The 14,715-nt window shown below is 40.8% G+C and overlaps 1 protein-coding gene across 1 annotated transcript in view; it reads left to right on the top strand.

Annotated features, from left to right (window-relative positions):
• The window catches only part of LOC111976483 (voltage-gated potassium channel KCNC1-like), a 41,559-nt gene extending 33,899 nt beyond the window's left edge, over positions 1 to 7,660 (top strand). The window contains exon 4 of the mRNA XM_024005331.2: positions 5,493 to 7,660. Coding sequence (XP_023861099.2) covers positions 5,493 to 5,506 — 14 coding nt within the window. The 3' untranslated portion in view covers positions 5,507 to 7,660. The remainder of the gene's footprint in view (positions 1 to 5,492) is intronic.
• The last annotated feature ends 7,055 nt before the right edge of the window (positions 7,661 to 14,715 follow it).

The raw sequence follows: 14,715 nt of genomic DNA, 5'->3' as shown, positions 1-14,715 counted from the left end.
AACCGGATGCACCTGAGCTCAATTTTGAGTCTCATAGCAAAGGTTCTGAATACTGTAAATAAGGTATTTAAGTTGATTTTATTTTAGCAATTTTAAAAATAAAAAATTTAAACTCTGTCATGGGTATTGTGTCTAGATTGGGAGGGAAAATAATTAATTTTTGAATAAGTCTAAAAAGGAATGGGTCTGAACACTATCAAATCAAAGTTTATTTGTCACGTGCGCCGAATACAACCGGTATTATTACAGTGAAATGCTTACTTACAGGCTCTAACCAATGGTGCGAAGAAAGGTGTGTGTGTAGGTAAGTAAAGAAATACAACAACAGTAAAAAGACATTTGAAAATAAGAGTAGCAAGGCTATATATAGACACCGGTTAGTCAGGCTTATTGAGGGTGGTATGTACAGTGGGGCAAAAAAGTATTTTGTCAGCCACCAATTGTGCAAGTTCTCCCACTTAAAAAGATGAGAGAGGCCTGTAATTTTCATCATAGGTACACTTCAACTATGACAGACAAAATGAGAAAAATTATCCAGAAAATCACATTGTAGGATTTTTTATGAATTTATTTGCAAATTATGGTGGAAAATAAGTATTTGGTCAACAACAAAAGTTTATCTCAATACTTTGTTATATACCCTTTGTTGGCAATGACAGAGGTCAAACGTTTTCTGTAAGTCTTCACAAGGTTTTCACACACTGTTGCTGGTATTTTGGCCCATTCCTCCATGCAGATCTCCTCTAGAGCAGTGATGTTTTGGGACTGTTGCTGGGCAACACGGACTTTCAACTCCCTCCAAGATTTTCTATGGGGTTGAGATCTGGAGACTGGCTAGGCCACTCCAGGACCTTGAAATGCTTCTTACGAAGCCACTCCTTCGTTGCCCGGGCGGTGTGTTTGGGATCATTGTCATGCTGAAAGACCCAGCCACGTTTCATCTTCAATGCCCTTGCTGATGGAAGGAGGTTTTCACTCAAAATCTCACGATACATGGTCCCATTCATTCTTTCCTTTACACGGATCAGTCGTCCTGGTCCCTTTGCAGAAAAACAGCCCCAAAGCATGATGTTTCCACCCCCATGCTTCACAGTAGGTATGGTGTTCTTTGGATGCAACTCAGCATCCTTTGTCCAAACACGACGAGTTGAGTTTTTACCAAAAAAGTTATATTTTGGTTTCATCTGACCATGCCTAGTCGTGCCTAGAGTCGTGCCTGGCCATTCTCCAATCTTCTTCTGGATCATCCAAATGCTCTCTAGCAAACTTCAGACGGGCCTGGACATGTACTGGCTTAAGCAGGGGGACACGTCTGGCACTGCATGATTTGAGTCCCTGGCGGCGTAGTGTGTTACTGATGGTAGGCTTTGTTACTTTGGTCCCAGCTCTCTGCAGGTCATTCACTAGGTCCCCCCGTGGGTTCCCCACGGGGTGAGATCTTGCGTGGAGCCCCAGATCGAGGGAGATTATCAGTGGTCTTGTATGTCTTCCATTTCCTAATAATTGCTCCCACAGTTGTTTCTTCAAACCAAGCTGCTTACCTATTGCAGATTCAGTCTTCCCAGCCTGGTGAAGATCTACAATTTTGTTTCTGGTGTCCTTTGACAGCTCTTTGGTCTTGGCCATAGTGGAGTTTGGAGTGTGACTGTTTGAGGTTGTGGACAGGTGTCTTTTATACTGATAACAAATTCAAACAGGTGCCATTAATACAGGTAACGAGTGGAGGACAGAGGAGCCTCTTAAAGAAGAAGTTACAGGTCTGTGAGAGCCAGAAATCTTGCTTGTTTGTAGGTGACCAAATACTATTATTTTCCACCATAATTTGCAAATAAATTCATTAAATATCCTACAATGTGATTTTCTGGATTTTTTTTTCTCATTTTGTCTGTCATAGTTGAAGTGTACCTATGATGAAAATTACAGGCCTCTCTCATCTTTTTAAGTGGGAGAACTTGCACAATTGGTGGCTGACTAAATACTTTTTTGCCCCACTGTACATGTAGAGTTGGTTAAGTAACTATGCATGTATGATGCACAGAGAGTAGCAGTAGTGTAAAAAGAGGGGTTGGTGGGTGGTGGGATACAATGCAGATAGCCCAGTTAGCCAATGTGCTGGAGAACTGGTTGGTCGGTCCAATTGAGGTAGTATGTACATGAATGTATAGTTAAAGTGACTATGCATATAGAATACCAGAGAGTAGCGGGAGCGTAAAAGAGGGGTTAGGGGGGCAACAATGCAAATAGTCCGGGTAACCATTTAGTTACCTGTTCAGGAGTCTTAGGCTTGGGGGAAAAAACTGTTGAGAAGCTTCTTTTGTCCTAGACTTGGCACTCCGGTACCGCGTCCATGCGGTAGTAGAGAGAACAGTCTATGACTGGGGTGGCTGGGGTCTTTGACAATTTTTAGGGCCTTCCTCTGACACCGCCTGGTGTAGAGGTCCTGGATGGCAGGCAGCTTTGCCCCAGTGATGTACTGGGCCGTACGCACTACCCTCTGAAGTGCCTTGCGGTCGGAGGCCAAGCAATTGCCGTACCAGGCAGTGATGCAACCGGTCAGGATCCTTCAATGTTGCAGCTGTAAAACCTTTTGAGGACTCAGGACCCATGCCAATCTTTTTAGTTTCCTGAGGGGTAATAGGCTTTGTCGTGCCCTCTTCACGACTGTCTTGGTGTGTTTGGACCATTCTAGTTTGTTGTTGATGTGGACACCAAGGAATTTGAAGCTCTCAATGCTCCACTAACACCGGTCGATGAGAATGGGGGCGTGCTCGGTGCTCCTTTTCATGTAGTCCACAATCATCTCCTTAGTCTTGGTTACGTTGAGGGAGTGGTTGTTATTCTGGCACCACCGCCAGGCAGCCTCTGACCTCCTCCCTATAGGCTGTCTCGTCGTTGTCGGTGATCAGGCCTACCACTGTTGTGTCATCTGCAAACTTAATGATGGTGTTAGAGTCGTGCCTGGCCATGCAGTCGTGGGTGAACAGGAGATCAGGAGGGGACTGCGCACGCACCCCTGGGGAGCTCCAGTGTTGAGGATCAGCGTGGCAGATGTGTTGCTACCTACCCTCACCACCTGGGGCAGGAAGTCCAGGATCCAGTTGCAGAGGGAGGTGTTTAGTCCCAGGTTCCTGAGCTTCGTGATGAGCTTTGAGGGTATATGGTGTTGAACGCTGACTGTATCAATGAATAGCATTCTCACACAGGTGTTCCTTTTGTCCAGGTGGGAAGGGCAGTGTGGTGCAATAGAGATGGCATCATCTGTGGATCTGTTTGGGCAGTATGCAATTGGAGTGGGTCTAGGGTTTCTGGGGTAATAGTGTTGATGTGAGCCCTTACCAGCCTTCAAAGCACTTCATGGCTACGGACGTGAGTGCTACGGGTCTGTAGTAATTTAGGCAGGTTGCCTTTGTGTTCTTGGGCACAGGGACTATGGTGGTCTGCATTGAAGCATGTTAGTATTACAGACTTAATCAGGGACATGTTGAAAATGTCAGTGAAGACACCTGCCAGTTGGTCAGCACATGCCCGGAGCACACGTCCTGGTAATCCGTCAGATTGGCCAACATAGTGGCTACTGAATGTTGGCCATGTGAAGTTGTCAGGAATCTAAAGGAAATCTTGAGAAATGGCCTGTTTAAAACCACAGATTCTGTGTCAATTAGACTTTGCTCTTGTCACTCTTGTCAGAAAATGGGCACATGTATGACTTATGAAACGATGTTAAAAAGGCTCCTTTAGCRACTTCCCTGACAACATTTGGTCCAATGTTTGATCAATGAAACCTGAGCTTTGTGTATTTGCTGCTGTGTCTTGGTCTAAAAGAGAACTGCTATGCTTTTGACCAAATGGTTGTCTGAAACACCTGAACATAACATAATTGGTCAGTGCTTTTGCATTATTAGGCCATGTTGGGTGTTTTTTTCCCCCAACTGGTCTGAAGGTTTTAATGTTTTATTCAGGGTCAATGACATCCTCTTCTTCCAACTCACTGTCAGACTCCGAATTGATAGACATGATTCTGAAAATGTTTCATCTTCCAAAGTGGAACATGCACGCTCCTTCCACACTAGCTTCTCTCTGTGCAAAAATTATTTCTAAGGCCCTCTGAGCAGAGATTCGTTTTTGCCATACTGATTGTGGTAATGCAAAGCTATTTATTTGTTGTGTCCCTCCCCCAATTTGCACCTGGCTGGGGTAGAGTGTCGGAAAATACTGAATTGTTTATAATACATTGTGCAGGTTCCCGCAAGACATTGTGTAGTTTCACACACTACAATGGGTAAAGAGTGTGAGAAAAGAGGGAGATAGGCAGGTTCTTGGTGCTTTGTTGAAACAGCAGGCCCAGAGAGAAGGAAGACCGAGTGAAGGCACACAATAAACCTTTTTCTGTTGAATTTGTACTTGTTTTCACCTACACACACACACACACATTTTTTACCCTCGGGTCCAGTGGACCCAAACACCGCATATGTAATATAGATGTGTAGGGGGGTGCACTCAATCAAAATGTGTTCTTGTACGTGTTCTTCACTGAAAATGAACCAAGGCCAATGAGTCTCAGGTTGAAAYAATTATTAATTGTATAATTTTTATTTTAGCAAAGATTGTAAATCCAGCCTGCCACATCCGGCCGTGATTGGGAAATCCCATAGGGCGGTGCACAATTGGCCCAGCGTCGTCCAGGGTAGGCCGTCATTGTAAAAAATGATTTGGTCTTAACTGACTTGCCTAGTTAAATCAAAGAATTTCATTTTTAAAAATGGGTTCCACGAACACCACAAGGGTTAAGCTTGCCTAATTGAAGGGCCTGAATAATTGTGCAACAAATATTGTAGTTATACATTTTTTTTAATTCATCTTAAAGGGGAAATGTCCAAATGTTTCTACTTCGTGTTCATCTCCAGCGCCACCTCCACATATGTGAAAATGAAGCGTTTCTATGTTTTGTAGTGAGGAAGATGAGGGTTTCCAGTGATGTCATAGGAGTGCATCATGTGATTTTAACCAATTATGAGTAGACATTGCCTACTAATTGGTTGATGTCATTGGAAACACTTAGAGGAAGATATTTTTTTACTACAACATATAGAAACGCACCATTTTCACGTGTTGGTCTTGGGATGTTGCTGGATATTAATATGAAGCAGAACATTGTTTTAAATATTCCTTTAAAATAAATGGCTTTATTCTTCCATTTTTTTACAGTATTTTGTGTAAATTGACAAAATGTTAATTTTATTAAATCCATTTTAATCCCATTTGTGGAGACATCTAAGGACTCTGAATACTTTTGCAAGGCACTGTAATACTATGTTGATGATGCAACAGTTGAATGCCTTATTTAACCTTTTATATTCAGAAATACAAACTGTAGCATGGATAGCATGCTAATTTCTAATACTACCACTGCCCAAATGCATTACTTTTCTTAATTGTAATCCTATTTTATCTRAGTGTACAACATTAACAGCTGTTTATTCTTGTCTTTGCAGTGTTAAGTTTCTAGCATTGGCCTTTTCTCTGAAGAAGACATACTGAGTCAATCAGAAATGATCGGAGGGAGCCACTTTACCAAGACGTGTGACACAGATGGACAGTTWAAAGGCGGATCTTTGGTGTGACGAGCAATACCGGAGGGTAGTCAAGATGAACATTAGGTTGGATCTTTATGCTGTTACCAAAGCACCCTCTTGGCAACTCCGACCACCCTTTTGAAGACTGTCCGACAGATCACAATAACTGACATGAGCGTTGCAGAGAAAAGAGCTCCTACTAAAACATTCCAGAAGACATTATATTGTGACGCTCAACCATCTCATACAGTAACAAATAACCGACTGCTGATCTACTGAGTAACTTAGAGAATCCACGAATTATCAATCACCTATACACGAGGGACCAGGTCTAACTGACTATGTAGCATCTCTGCTAACACTGTAGCATTTGTTGCCAGGGAAAAATATCGTCATGACCTTATCCATCAACAGTTTGAACAGAGTGATGTGAAAATGCGCACTGAATCAAAACTTGACATGCCTTTTTCCTCTTGTGTTACTTACCTTTACAAGAAACTATTGTACATGAGAGACAAAGACAGGTTGCACCTCAAAAGTGTATTTGGGAAACGTGTAACAACAACTAAACCAGTTAAAGGTTAAATTAACAGAGAACTGAATTTAGACATGTTATGTCTGTTCTCCCACCTCATGAGTTCATGACTTGTGGAAGTTAGAGATTGGTTATCATTCAAGCCTTTACGTATTCCATTCATTTCCATTCAATTTGGAACAATAATCCCAGGACACCAACATATGTACTTATTACACTATGATACAGTACATACTGTATGTCGATGACCATACCAAATGGATGTAGCATCAACCGAGAACCTATTAGTACTACATACACTATATATACAAAAGTATGTGGACACCCCTTCCAATTAGTGGATTCGGCTATTTTAGCCACACCTGTTGCTGACAGGTGTATAAAATAAAGCACACAGCCATGCAATCTCCATATACTTTGGCAGTAGAATGGCCTTACTGAAAAACTGTGCCTTTCAACGTGGCACCTAATAGGATGTGACCTTTCCAACAAGTCAGTTTGTCAAATTTCTGCTCATTTCTGAACTCGAACTGTTCATCGAGAGCTTCATGAATTGGGTTTCCTTGGCCGAGTGGCCGCACACAAGACAAAGATCACCATGCGCAGCTGGAGTGGTGTAAAGCTTGCCGCCATTGGACTCTGGAGCAGTGGAAACACATTTTCTGGAGTGAAGAATCATGCTTCACCCTCTGGCAGTCCGACAGACTGGGTTTGGCGGATGCCAGGAAATTCTACCTGTCCCAAAGCATAGTGCCAACTGTAAAGTTTGGTGAAGGAGGAATAATGGTCTGGGGCTGTTTTTCATGGTTTGGGCTAGGCCTCTTAGTTCCAGTGAAGGGGAAACCTTAACGCTACAGCATACYATGASATTCTAGACGATTCTGTGCTTCCAACTTTGTMGCAACAGTTTGGGGAAGGTCATTTCCTGTTTCACCAAGACAATGGCCCCGTGCACGAAGCAAGGTCCATACAGAAAGTGTTTGTTGAGATCGTTGTGGAAGAACTTGACTGGCCTGCACAGAGCCCTGACCTCAACCCCATTGAACACTTTTGGGATGAATTGGAAAGCCGACTGTGAGCCAGGCCTAATCGCCCAACATCAGTGCCCGACCTCACTAATGCTCTTGTGGCTGAACGGAAGCAAGTCCTCACAGCAATGTTCCATCATCTAGTGGAAAGCCTTCCCAGAAGAGTGGAGGCTGATAAAGCAGCGACAAGGGGGGGCACCTCCATGATTTTGGAATGAGATGTTCCACATACTTTTGGTCATGTAGTGTATTTCCCCCTAGAAAAAATGGATTAACAAGACTGTCTCTCATGTACTTACTTTAAAATCCATGTGGCATATACTGGAGGTCCTMTGCATTCACTTGCTGTATGACCAGCCTATAAAGTAACAGCAGCCCATACTGTTATGMGATGAACATTCCATATATCTAGAGKAAAGCTTTGAACTGCCTTTGGTARSTTGGCTATCGCCTTGCTTTCGTACAAAAMTACAAGTAAGAAATGCCATTAATGTATATAACAGAGGTAATTGCTGAGTATTTTTTTAAACAGATTGAATTGACTTATTTATTACAATTACATTCTTCTTGAACAAAAACCCTTAATGCACATACATGTATGACAGACACTGCTATTGGTCACTAGAAATGGACTAACTACAGCTCAAGTCAATCACAAGTAGAGCACCGACTGACTGAGTTCAAGTCCAATGCAGAGACCTGCCAACAGCAGGAATACGGTTCTAACTTAACTACAGCACAGAGGATGCCTCCACAATAAGGACACTTTGAAGTCCCATCAAAATGTMTCCGGTGGTGGAATAAGTTATCTACTGTGGTTTTTGCAAGACACCAAACATGTGTAACAGTCTTGCTTCCGTCCCTCTCCTCYCCCCTARCTGGGCTCGAACCAGGGACCCTCTGCACACATCGCCAACAGTCACCCTCGAAGCATCGTTACCCATCGCTCCACAAAAGCCGCGGCCCTTGCAGAGGAAGGGGAACAACCACTTCAAGGTCTCAGAGCGAGTGACGTCACCGATTGAAACGCTATTAGCGCGCACCACCGCTAACTAGCTAGCCATTTCACATCGGTTACACATGCACTTATTACTATTATTCCAGATGCATATATACTGCCAATGAGGAAAATATGACCCCTAATGCTTATACTGCCCCCATCTCTCTCGTTTCCCTTGCTGCCAATCAATGACCACTGACTGCATCAGGGGTCAAGCTTCTAACAAGATAGGGAACGCCCTCCAAATGAGACCATTTAATAAAGGAAAGCCGAGGACAAATYGACCAAGGAAAGTACAAAGGTGGGTATGCGTACAAAGAGAACAAATCTATATTTTGATAAACTATCCATGGCTTCAGATGGAGAAGGAACATCCTTTTCCATCTGAAAAAAAAAATGCTATTTGGAAAATCAGTTGCAAATGTCTGTTAATATTATAAAGATCTATATTGGAACTGGTTTTGCAAGAAGTAAAGAGGGAAAAGTAAAGGAATAATGTACGAAAATTTCTTTTTTGGAAAGGTGATGTGGTGGGTGGACAATAGCATCTGTGTTCCAACAAGAAAGAGGGACTCATGAGTGAGAAAAGATGTGGGGATGGCCAGAGTGGGTGGACACTGCGATTTAAACAAATGAAGGAAAAAAAAAGAAAATGCATTTTTTTAACTTTATTTACCAGCATGATTATTCTGCATGACTTTCTTTCCTGCAAGCCTTTAGTTGAAGACAAGGGTGCTAGAGATACAAAAAAATATATTTAAAATAAATTCGATTTTTTTTTTATATGCAATTCATATTAAAAATATATATATAATGAAAGAGCTCTATTTTGTTTTGAAATAATAAAAAATGTGAATATTAAAACATGTATGTTTGCAAAATACYCACGGAACTYTTTTGTTAGATTTAAATCTCTGCTACTACTGRCCCACATTCCGCACTCCTTCATTCCACTTTATTGATCTCTGCAGTACTGTCTGCTTTAATTAAGCTGTACTTAAGCATTTGTTGGTRATTGTTTATTTTTTATCATTCTATCAAAATGGAGCATTTCAGGGTTCATTTGAATCTTCATATTTGTCAACTGATCATACCCCTCTTCATTGATTCAAAAACCACGTTTCCCTSCCTTGAATCATTTTCACCACAACTGTAGCAGCAATTTTTAAATGATAGCTTTCCATACTATATGTTTGAAGGGTGTATACATTGCAACTATACAACGATTTCTGTTTTGTTTGACAATAATACACAAGTTGTCATGATTGTAGCAGGGCAAATTGATTCCATCAAATTGATACTACCTTCTATGCCTATTTGTTTGGAGACGTTTGTAACAGGTTGTTATTGGAAGTGGCTGGGTTGGTATGTTCTGAGGAAGGCAGTCTTCTTCCATTACTCAGGGGGGAGAAGGTGAAACAGGAGTTAGGCCGGAATTCAATCCGATCAGCTGTAGATCAACGTTATAGCCCGCTTGACATTTAAAAGTAAATTATGATTGAGCCGACATATGCAGAGTTTACCGTGAATGCGGGAACAATGACTATAAAAGGTGTATAGCTGACAAAGTGTGATCGGATTGAATCCGAATGGATTGAACACAGATATATGTCCTGTGGACTGGGATTGACATTTTTAAAGGTGATTTAAACTGCTCGAGACGACATCTGCGGCATTTACAGCGAACGTGATCTATGCCTTTAAAAGTCAATCGCTMTGTGCAGGTCGTTAATTTGTGTTGATTTAATCCAGGACCTTGGCTAGTTAACCAGTAAAGTGCTATATCTTTTCATAAGAGAGTTAGGTTGGTCAAAAAGAGATGTCGTTAGTCAAGAGTTTTCAMGTTTGCATGGAACAAACTGCCATTCCAAAATCGTGTCTGTTAAAAAAGAGACTGAGGTGTATTGGGGTGAGGGGGGATGTGGATGTAGGTGGTTTTGCTCTTTTTTGTACGTAATGAATTCTAGTATATAGATACAATAATGTGAATACCTCACAGTGACGGGAAATGCATGCGTTACGACTTGATTGCCGATCTGAGGGAACGCGGTCTCGACATGTCTTAAGCGCCTTTATTTGTCATGAAACCAGTCCTGATTGTTATGAACACTGTGCCGTGTTGTAGAGCAGCAGCATCGAAAGGTAGCTTGTCCTTGTTGTTAGGTGGTCAGGTCATCCATTCGTTCATCATCCATCGAYAACCATCCGGCTTATAGTCGTCGCGGCGACAGCTCATGGTAGCACACGTCATGTTATAACACGCTTCATAAAAAGACCCAGAGCTTCCAAATTGATCTCATTGAATTACTTWAAAATGGAGGGGTGAAAGAACCAGTTGCCACTACTGTGCAGGTTGGGTAGATGTAGAAATGTGTATTTCACCCACAGTTCCCCGCTGTTGAACAGGTTGGATGAATGTTGGTTTTCCAGACAATATCTTTAATYGCAGTGGCTTACTCTGAGGGTGTAGGCCCTGGCAGGTCCAGGATCAGCCCAGGCAGCTGTAAAAATGATCTCTGGCCAGGCCTAGTCATGTATTCTAATTGGACTATAACCACTAGACTAGACTCAATGGAATGAACTACAGAGGCTACTCACTTATTTAGTTGGGTCTATTTTGGTTTGTAGAGCGTTGTCCACTTTCCGCAAAAATGGGTCTATTATATTTTTTACTTTTTCCTTAACTATGATTTSAGTCATTTCTTTTAGAAGACATTAAGCCACTAATGCTTTGGGGGTCGTGAAGTGTTGATAACCTCAGAAATATTTAACTTCCAGCGACCGTGATTCATTAACGCACTTGCAAAAGCTCTGTGCTTCACCCAAGAATTRACCCAAGATTTGATGTTGTAATATAGCCTGGTATTGTTAATARTTTCTCTGTTACTAACTGATGAGTCTGCCATTCCTTTTTAGGATTATCATACGTTTTCTTTGACATGTGACTGCCCACGTCAGGCTAAAAACAAGATGTCTTTCCRTTTTTTATTGCACACTACTGCCATTTGATATAGCCATGTTGAACGGAATGGGTTACAATGTTAAGAATGGTAAGTCTGTTTTATGTTCCATTTACAACATACATTTTTATAACCAAGGGATACACTAAATATGCACTATATAACACCTTCTTAACCAATGCTCAACAACAGCTACTGTAGATYACCTATAGTGTCACCCACACCTGTATTGAGTTAAGTGACTGGGATAGCTTAATGATAGCAACCAGAGGCAACTATGTGGTTTGACTACTTTATTGGTATATGGTACCATAGCATAAGTCATAATACCCATAAAACCTAGTGGTCAAACAAGGAAATGGTTCCAATAGTTTTTCCACCATTCATTTTTTTCCCGTAGGAGATTTTAGTAACACTTTTAAAAAGGGCTGTTTCTTGTAGGCTTACCCTGGTATGACATTTTGATAACCATGTAAATCTCTCTAGGACAACGTGACTTTTATCAATATGTTCGCCTCTATTTTCCCCCGAAAAATGAAATGCTAATTAGCTGCTAATGTGGCTATCATAATGAACTACAAATGCCATGATGATCTGGACGAGACTGCCGAATCGAGGCAAAGGTAAGAATTTCTGGATTAACTATAATGTTAAATGTAATGAATAAATTGGCAACATTTTCTTTAAATTGAACATTTTGTGAACTGTCTTGTGCAAGTTTTAAATTGTCACAATACCTGTTAGCAAAGGTGTCAGCTAGAGATGACGTGCAGGAATTTGTAGTTTTGGAAGAGGGCTACATTGATGCTAATTAGRATTTTCCTTATCTGAGAGTAAATAGAGTCGAATATATTAAGTTACTTTGTCCAAGAGAGATTTACATAGTTATCAAAACGTCACGCCAGGGTAAGCCTTGACGAAACACAGCACTTATTTTAAGTGTTTCTAAAATCCCCTATGGGGAAAAATGAATGGTGGAAAAACGATTGGAACCATTTCCCTGTTTGYTCTCTAGGTTTTATGGGTATTATTAGACCTCCACTGTGGGGATCTATACTATGGGTAAGGAGAAAGGTTAGCTTTTTAAAATGATAAACTTGGATTAGCTAACACAACGTGCCATCGGAACACAGGAGTGATGGTTGCTGATAATGGGCCTCTGTACACCTATGTAGATATTCCATACAAAATCAGCTGTTTCCAGCTACAATAGTAATTTACAACATTATCAATGTCTACACTGTATTTCTGATCAATATGATGTTATTTTAATGGACAAAAAATGTCCATGGACATTTCTAAATGACCCCACACTTTTGAACGGTAGTGTATGTAAACCTAGTTGTCAGCATATACATACTCATCTCACTTTTCACAACAATTTGTAAAACAGAATTGTTGTTTGCTACCATAGTAGGAGAATCAAAAGGAGAAAAAGAGGTTGTCTCAACCATTTTTAATGTTGGAAACTCAAAGAATAATTATTTAAGAAACTGTATAAAGTATATTTATTTCAATGGAATGTTGATCTATCTTTTTATATTTTGAAGAAAAAAATAAACATATCAAAAGTGTCATAATTTTGACTATTGAGACTTAAAATGTATGAATGTCAATGCGCTCTAATGTGATTAGAAATCTCGAAAACTGCTTGAATGAATACATTATTAAAGTCATGAAATGCTTTTCAAAGGCATTTAAAATGGTTGAAATCATTTGAAATGAACTTCAAATAAATGAAAAAATATTTCAAATCAATAAAGTACAACACCTTGATGACCACGTGTGTTTGTTTTGTGTCTGCATTATTTTAATATTGTATCGAGCATCATAACTATGATCAGTGTCGGTTTCATTTAAACTTGTGTTTCCCTTTTCAGAAGAAACGGAGAGGTTTCAAAACAAAGGCGTTTCCTGTTGATGCTGAAGTAGTGCTGAGTGATTACTGCTTTTTGAGGTCAGTTCGGGTTCGGTTCAATTATTAAAGAATAACAATGTTTTTCGGTTTCGATCATAAAAAACAAAAACAAATGCACTTTGAATTATGTGGGTTGAATTCTGTAACACAGAATAAAACTTTTAAGTCCCATGATTGTAGTGACTGCCCATTGCTGCATATCACTAATTATAAACTGGATGCTGATTTGGCTGACAGCCATGGCATATCAGACCGTATACCACGGGTATAACAAAACATTATTTTTTACTGCTCTAATCATGTTGGTAACCAGTTTATTTTAATAAAAGGCACCTCAGGTTTGTTGTATATGGCCAATATACCACGGCTGTAAGGGTTGCGGAACTGGTGGCAGTGAACTCAGACGCAGGAGTGCAGAAATAGGTCATAGCCGGAGCAGTTTAGTTACAAAACCCACGGCAATACAAAAAGTACCTACATGGGTACAAAACTCGACGCGCACCAGTAACATAGAGTACAAGCACTTACAAACAAACAATTCCACACAAGGACATGGGGGGAACAGAGGGTTAAATACACAACAATTAATGAGGGAAATGGAAAACAGGTGTATAAGAAAACAAGACAAAACAAATGGAAAATMAAAAGTGGATCGACGATGGCTAGAAGACCGGTGARGCCGACCGCCGAACACAGCCCMAACAAGGAGAGGAAACGACTTCGGTGGAAGTCGTGACAACGGCTAAGGGCTGTATCCAGYCACTTCGTGTTGTGTCGTGCTTAATAACGGCTTAATTAAACAATTTATTCACTTTACTTTAATAAAATATTTCAGTTGTGTATATTACATTTTGTTTTATTTGATGACTTTATTTCATTCCAAGTCATCGCATCTCTATAGAGCTGCTGCCCTTGCTGTCTGACAATCACTATTTTAGTAGTTCTTTAAAGTAAATAAGGCATCATTTTATGACTGCTGAATACCAACTATCAATCGCTTAGATCATGTATTTTCAGGTAGAGATACCTCGCGAAGCAACTGCTCCCTATCCATCTCGATCACGTATTCTCTTCTCTCCCTCTCCGTGTCTGCCCTAAACTAACCTAATGTAGCATGRGTAAAAGAAACACACAGACAGGACAAGTAGGCGCGCAATGGATTATGGTCATGTTAGTTAATTACCAGGTTTTCTGCACTAAACAATGTGGAATATTGGCCTGTTGGAAACTACAACTCCCTACTACATCGCACAATTAGGGCTTGATCTGATTAATTTCTAGAGAAACTGGGCAGTGACCCAGAAAAAAAAAAAAAAACACAGCCTGGAGGTGTGTTTTGGGTTATTGTCCTGTTGAAAAAAGAAATGATACTCCCACTAAGTGCAAACCAGATGGGATGGCATGTCACTGCAGATTGCAGTGGTAGCCATGCTAGTTACGTGTGCCTTGACTTCTAAATAAATTGCAGACAGTATCACCAGCAAAGCACCCCCACACCATCACACCACCTCCTCCATGCTTCATGGTGGGAACCACACATGCAGAGATCATCCGTTCACCTATTCTGCGTCTCACAAAGACATGGCGGTTAGAACCAAAAATCTCAAATTTGGACTCATCAGACCAAAGGACAGATTTCCACCGGTCTAATGTTCATTGCTCGTGTTTCTTGGCCCAATCAAGTATATTCTTCTTATTGGT

This window comes from Salvelinus sp. IW2-2015, linkage group LG17 (assembly GCF_002910315.2).
Source record: "Salvelinus sp. IW2-2015 linkage group LG17, ASM291031v2, whole genome shotgun sequence".
Lineage (NCBI taxonomy): Eukaryota > Metazoa > Chordata > Actinopteri > Salmoniformes > Salmonidae > Salvelinus > Salvelinus sp. IW2-2015.
Note: the sequence above shows the minus strand (reverse complement) of the source record. Positions and strands in the feature narration are given on the sequence as shown.